Below are 7,211 nucleotides of genomic sequence, written 5' to 3' on the forward strand. Positions count from 1 at the left end.
CACACACACACACACACACACACACACACACACACACACACACACACACACACACACACACACACATCCACAAACGCGCACACACACTCGCTCAATAACCACAAGTGAGAAAGGGAAGCTGTTGGGTTCTGAGAATCGTCGTGGTAACGGGTCATGTGACTTGCTGGAAATCAAACTGAGAGCCTCATTTGCATACTGACGCCTCCGCTAAGGAGGAAGTGTGTGTGTCTGTGTGTTTGATACAGCTAAGTATTTATTCCTCTAAATAAAACTAAATTGTAATGTTTCTTTTAAAACCGGAAGCTGCTACTTCTAGACTGGTTTTCTATCAGACTCTAAGCTGATCTATGTCACCTAGCTCTATAGCGATCCCTGCCCTGAAGGACACCGGTGCGGCTTCCTGCAGGTGATTCCCTTCAGCCTCATACCATTCAGAGGAGGTCATGCAGGTCTGGAGCAGAGGAACACGGATCTAGAACTAGGTCATCTAGATCAGTATTGCCGGACCGGTTCTGGACTGGTTCCGAGTCTTTCTCTCCATAAGTTTCAGCTCCATCAGGACTTTTATAAACGTCTGATCAAACCTCAGGCTGCTTTCTGCTCCATGTCGGCAGCCATCTTCGAGCACACCTCCTGCAGCAAACAGGAAGGGGCGGGACGGACCGCTGCCAGTCTCAGACCTTATTTGGAAATGGGACCATTACACTCCGGAAGTGAAGGGGGCGCTATTTCCTATATTATCCACGGTCTCCCGTTTTTATTTTCTTTTGAAATCTGTGATGTATCTTCATCTGTAGGAAGGAGTTTCTCTCTTAGTCGCATCTTTTCGGGTCTACTACTGCCTCTAGTGGCGTGGGGTGGTATCACAACTAATATAATTACGTTACTTAATGAGTCTATTATTTACTGTTATTTCCGGCATTATTGGCACCATAAAAGATAAATTCTCTAATTAGACAGCATGCTGTTTTATTTTCTTAACGATGTAGAGCGAATGACATAAACAAGATATTTATACGTTATGAATTTTTATATATATCCATCATTTATAGGAAGAATAAAAGAAATAAGGAGACATGAAAAACAACATAATGAACTATAATAACCATTTACAATGTAAACATAAGAAACTGAATTGAGCAGAAATCAATAAGAAACAAATGAATTAGATTCACAGAATAACAACCAGGGTTGTTAAACAAGTAAAAATTCACATTATTGGTTTTACTGTGACATTTATATTATTCTGAGAGGTTTTTTTGTTGGTAAAATCTTATACATAGGAAAAACTAAAAAGAAACTATTTAATCTGTCATGGTGGAAATTTTCCTTCGTCTCTAAAACAATAAAATAAAACATTTGTAGAATCACAATATCAACAATTTGTGCATTGAGTAAAACACTTAGCCTGCTACAGGTAAATGTTATCATTGAGTTTTAAGAATATTGTACCATCAATAAATGACGTCTAATGGATGTTCTCAGTACCAGAGGAACAGAAACACCTTCATGAGCTGAACTGATGGACAGAGAGGACGGATGCTCTGCTGAAATATTCCTCTCTGTCTTCCAGGTTCTCTCAGCAAACAGTTGAGACAGAAATGTTTTTGGTTTCACCATCATTTACCTGCTGCTACACCTGCCATTCTAACTATTCTGAGAAGTTTGTCTGTTGGTCTGCAGCTCATGTGAAGTAAATAAAAGAGAGAAGCTGAAATACATGCTGAGACAGAAACTCCTTCCTACAGATGAAGATATATCACGGAATTAAAAAGAAAATAAAAACGGGATACCGTGGATAATATAGGAAATAGCGCCCCCTTCACTTCCGGAGTGCAGTGGTCCCATTTCCAAATAAGGTCTGAGACGGGCAGAGGTCCGTCCCGCCCCTTCCTGTTTGCTGCAGCGAGGTCCTGCTCACTGTCTTGGAGCTAAATCCTGATTTCTGTGGGATTTTCTTCTTGTTCATCTGAAGTAACCTGGTTCTGCGGGTTAGGTTGATGGTATCAGAACCTAAAGATCCAGTTGAAAACGGGTTGTTGGTTCTGTTTGTCTCAACTGAAACTCATGTCTGAATCCAGGAAGTGTTTTCTGCATATTCCATATTTATTCATAGCTATCGAGTTTTTAAGCAAAACGTAAAAGAAAGCCTGTTTAGGGTTAGCTGAGAACTGATTGGTCGGAAGCTCTGGCTCCGCCCATACCTTCGCTCCATTAGCTGTCCTCTGTTTGCAGCCGACCAGGTGTACGGGGATCAGGACATGCACGAGGTGGTGAGGAAGCACTGCATGGACTACCTGGTGAGTCTGATCACATGACCCCTCCCCTCGCCGACTTCTCAGCCAATCAGCTGACGGCATCTGTTTGGCTCCTTCAGATGAAGAACGCAGACTACTTCTCCAACTATGTGACAGAAGACTTTACCACGTACATCAACAGGAAGAGGAAAAACAATTGCCATGGCAACCACATCGAGATGCAGGCCATGGCGGAGATGTACAACAGACCGGTGGAGGTGTACCAGTACAGCACAGGTGAGTCCGTCGGCACATCTGAACCCGAACCAGATTCACGCATCTTTACCGATCCCGCCTCCCGGTCCACAGAGCCAATCAACACATTCCACGGCATCCATCAGAACAATGACGAGCCAATCAGAGTGAGCTACCACCGCAACATCCACTACAACTCCGTGGTGAACCCCAACAAGGCCACGATCGGAGTGGGCCTGGGTCTGCCCGCCTTCAAACCCGGGGTACCAGAACCGCAGTGACACGCTTCCCCTTAGGACCATTGCCACGGTGCTGACCTCTGACCTTTCCCTTCCAGTACGCGGACCAATCTCTGATGAAGTCGGCCATTAAGACGTCCGAGGAGTCGTGGATCGAGCAGCAGATGCTGGAGGACAAGAAGCGGGCGACGGACTGGGAGGCGACCAACGAAGCCATCGAGGAGCAGGTGGCGCGTGAATCCTACCTGCAGTGGCTGCAGGACCAGGAGAAACAGGCCCGACAGGTGAGACAGTACTGCAGGGCTTCCCCCAGAAAACTTGCTCAGCCCGTATTAAGTTGACAGCAAATGTAAAATATTGCAAGGTAATTATAGATCTGTTACTAAAAGACATTGCTGACAAATCTCAAACCCACAACTACTCTTAAAAACAACAAATCAAAACATATAATTAAAATGAATATCAATTATTTGCACTTCTTATAAATACAAAGTAAATCATCAGTCAGTGCCTCTAAAAACATGATGCTGATCACATTTAGAGCCGGACCAAGGCATAATTGAACTAAGCTGCTGCTTAAGGYCCCCAGGCTTTTCAGGGCCCTGAACTTACGAACTTATTCTTATTTAGAATCCCAGATCAGGGATGAGAACTTGGAATCCAGAAAAACTACCTTAGCAACTACATTTTCGACTCGTGTTCACCGAACCCAGAACAGGGATTAGACCAGATACTGGTACTGATCTACCAACCCAGAAAGGAGAACCTAGTTCATTTACTTTAGATCGACATTATTAGCTCTTTCTTCTTTTGCTCTTTCCTTTGGTTTGTTATTTTGTTTGTATTTCTTTTTAATTCCTGTAAAGCCCTTTGAGTTGCCTTGTTGCTGAAAATGTGCTGTATAAATAAAATTACCTTTACCTACAGATATAGAAATGCAACATTTGTTTATTCAGAATGTCAACGCTATTAAATTTGATTAAATTTTTTCAGCATACATAAATTAAAAGGTTTTAAATTGTTTAACAATTAACTTTAAAATTTTAAGGAGATTTTTTTTGTGAAAGTTCAAAGAACAATATTCATAGATATGTTTTGTTGATCAGCTGAGTTTGAGCTCTGTTCACAAATACAAATGAGTAAACTACAATTATAATTGATTGCTTTTAAACTTTGCTAATCAAACTAAGTCCCTCTCCCAGAATTGACCAAATCCATGGTGAAAAGCTGTTAGTGGTGCTGATGGTCAGAGGGGCCCCTAAGCCAGATTCTGCTCCACGTCTCATACAGCCTTGGACCGGCCCTGCATGATGAGCTAAATCCGCTCCACTGTGCATCTCTGCTGGATACAGAGGGACAAACAGGAAATTTAATTAATGCGGTTTTAGTAGCTCTTCCATTTCGTGTCTGCTGAGTTTTTAAAAGGTGCCACAGAAACTGTTTGGTTGCCCGAGCTTTGCGGGACGAGTTTTCTTGATATAGGCGTGGCCGGGCACAGCAACTCTGCCTGAAAGCATTTGATAAATGAGTTCAATGCATTGTGTTGCCACAAAAAATTGCATAAAATAACATTTTAAAAGAAATTAAACCAGCTTGTTGTGTGACTCCACCGGTCCACTACCCATTGAGCACATCTTTAAATATAATCAGCACAGACACAGAGTCAGCGTGTTGAGATGTAAACGCACATGCTGCTTTTTTCACAATGATAACCCATCCTCTAAATATGCACCTATATGAGTTCTCCAAAGAACCATACATCCCGTCACGGGGTCGATGTAATTGTCCATACAGGTGAGTGATCCACGCTGAAGTAAACTTCAGAGATTCAGCCGCAACCGCGCATAGCACCAGCAGTGCGATTGGTCGGTTCCCTGTTCAGTGCATCAACTATAAAAAGTATAAACTCATCTCCCAGGAACGATTCCGCCCTCCCACTAAAATACTCATAGCAGCAGAGACTCTTGCAGTCTGGATTATTAAACAAAATATATATATATTTTTTATTGATGATTTTTAAAAAATATAAAAACAAAAACAAGCCATGCTTAACCTGGCAGGGGGAAACTAAAGCCTGGCAGCCCGCCAGGCTTATAATTCAATGGGGGAAACCCTGAACCGACAGCTGAGACCCAACGCGACCTGGTGGTATTCAATCAAAGTGGGTGGAGTTCCGGGTAACGCTGTCCTCTGCTTCTTCCTGCAGCCCCGTAAAGCTAGCGCCACCTGCAGCTCGGCCACCGCGGCTGCTTCTAGCGGACCAGACGACTGGAGCGCCCGGTCGCCGCGGCAACGGGACTCTGACCCCTCCCATTCTGACCTCACAGCCGCTGCACCGGCCGGCAACAAGCCGCCCTCCCCCGCCGGAGCTGCCCTCATCCTGAGCAAACCGCCGTCGCCCTGCGCTCCAGGTAACACACACGGTGATGTCACTTCCTGCTCCCTGCTGTCGGCGAGCAGGAAGTTCTCAAGTATTTGCCACCGAAGCTCGGTAGCCGAGCCGAACCAGGTCAGATCCTGGAGGTTGGTGTCCCAAGTCCAACCCACCAGAACCGGTAGCCAGACCGCAGAGACACTGCACCTGGAGCTGCAGAACCCCGCTGTAGCACCACCATGTTCTACCGATCCATGTTGGTTCTCGCATGTTTATAAAGTTCTACGCAGCCCTGACTCTGGTCAGCAGGTTCTGAATACTGTTAAGCTTCAGCTAACTGGGTCAGAACCACCTGAAGCCCAAAACCTGTTCTGATGAACTGGACTTGAAGAGAGAACACAGACAGAAATGAGCTAGCATTAGCCTGCTAACTGCTCCCTCAGAAAGAAGCAGTCGACCGGTGCCGGTTCAGGGGAACAGCTTTTCCACAACCAGGTGAACCCTGTTTGAGTCCAGAAGAGCAACCAGAACCTCAGAACCAGGATTTGGGTCTCAAGCCTCAAATTTGTAACTAAAAGACATTTTTCCTGTTTTAGAAGTATTGTAAAAACATTAAATTCCATAAAAATTTAAATGTTCCCTCAAGTACCAAATAATCCAGAACGTTTTAAGGTTTAGTAATGAACAGATCTGAATGATTTCCATCTGGAAGTTTGAGTCTCGCAGCACCTCAAGTCCATTTGGACTGAATTTCTGATCGTGACCCAGTTTGAGTCTCACACTCCGGACCGATGGATCTGGTGCCGATCTTTGGGCCTGAGCCCGCAGCAAGGACAGAACCATCATCAGATCCCAAGGAGCCAACAGAACAAGAACAAAGTCAGGATGTGTATGAGGGAACTGCAGTTTGGATCGGGTCCACCGTTCTCTGAGAACCACTGCAGGGTTGAACCCTGCAAATGGTCCAAACACTGGAGATTGGTTTGTGTTCGATCTCCATTCTTTGCAATGTTGAAGCTCAAGTTTTAGCTGTCTGCTGAACCGGATCGGAACCAGAACTTGAAAGTTCTGTCCATGTCGCTGACTTGCTAAATGTTTCTGTGTTCAGGTCCGAGCAACCAGAGCCGGCACCACCTGGAGTACCGGGCCATCATGCAAGAGATGTCTCCCACGGCGTTCGGTAAGAAAAATCTTCTGCCTGGTTCCGACCCATTTCACAGCTAAAGGCGTTTGTCAGTGGACCACCGTCTCATGACAGCCACAGCGGACGGCTCCTGATTAACGACTAAGTACCAACACAGGAGAGCCCAAAGTGGGTCCTGGAGGCCCGGCATCCTGCATGTTTTATTTTCTCCATGCTGGTAGAAACAACCTCCTCAGCATGTCGGTGTTCTCCTCTAATCAGCCATCACTGGATCCAGGTGCGTTAAACCAGGGACAGAACTAAAACACGCAGGATGCCGGGCCTCCAGGACCCACTTTGGGCTCCCCTGTGCTAACAGAATCTCAGAATCTCCTGGAAACGTTTGGATCTTGACAGACAAGATGAAGTCCGTACAAACCGAGCCGGATCAAAACTCACCGCAAACAGACTCCATTTTGTCAGCTACAAAAAGTCCTCCATCCAATCACAGGACAGAGTGACATCACTGTCCCAGAAGAACAAGGGCTGATCAGGATGGGCTGATCCGTGAATCCGGTTGGGACCCTCTGGATCCAGATGGGACCTACCGTACATCAGAGGACACAGTAAGCAGCCAGAGAATCCAAAAAACTAGACTTCATCAGAACCGCCTGGTTCTGGGCCCAGAACGCCTGGTGGGAGCCCACTTCACTTCCCCCTGATGATTGACATGTAACAGCACCAGGTTATTCCTGTACATTATTTATAATCATTCTAAGCCAACCTGATATCTAAAGAAGAAAAACAATAATAAATATCTGAAAATAAAATGTATAAAACTTGATATAAGTCCATGTGACATAAATAAATAGATTTTCATCACCAGCCTCCATAACAACAAGCTGATCTTCTTCTCCTGGTGTTTCAGTTGCTGCTGTGGTGAAACTCAAAGCCTAAAGCCCTTCATACCTGGTGGTGATGGT

At 45.1% G+C, this 7,211-nt stretch overlaps 1 protein-coding gene across 2 annotated transcripts in view; it reads left to right on the forward strand.

Annotated features, from left to right (window-relative positions):
* otud5a (OTU deubiquitinase 5a) overlaps positions 1 to 7,211 on the forward strand; it is a 23,968-nt gene that overhangs the window by 11,016 nt on the left and 5,741 nt on the right. For both annotated transcript variants that reach the window (XM_008402722.2, XM_008402723.2), the window contains exons 3-8: positions 2,236 to 2,300; positions 2,378 to 2,534; positions 2,607 to 2,755; positions 2,830 to 3,015; positions 4,938 to 5,142; positions 6,214 to 6,285. In XM_008402722.2, the coding sequence (XP_008400944.1) occupies positions 2,236 to 2,300; positions 2,378 to 2,534; positions 2,607 to 2,755; positions 2,830 to 3,015; positions 4,938 to 5,142; positions 6,214 to 6,285 (834 nt within the window). The remainder of the gene's footprint in view (positions 1 to 2,235; positions 2,301 to 2,377; positions 2,535 to 2,606; positions 2,756 to 2,829; positions 3,016 to 4,937; positions 5,143 to 6,213; positions 6,286 to 7,211) is intronic.

The sequence above is a fragment of the Poecilia reticulata genome, unplaced genomic scaffold (genome assembly GCF_000633615.1).
Source record: "Poecilia reticulata strain Guanapo unplaced genomic scaffold, Guppy_female_1.0+MT scaffold_253, whole genome shotgun sequence".
Classification (NCBI taxonomy): Eukaryota; Metazoa; Chordata; class Actinopteri; order Cyprinodontiformes; family Poeciliidae; genus Poecilia; species Poecilia reticulata.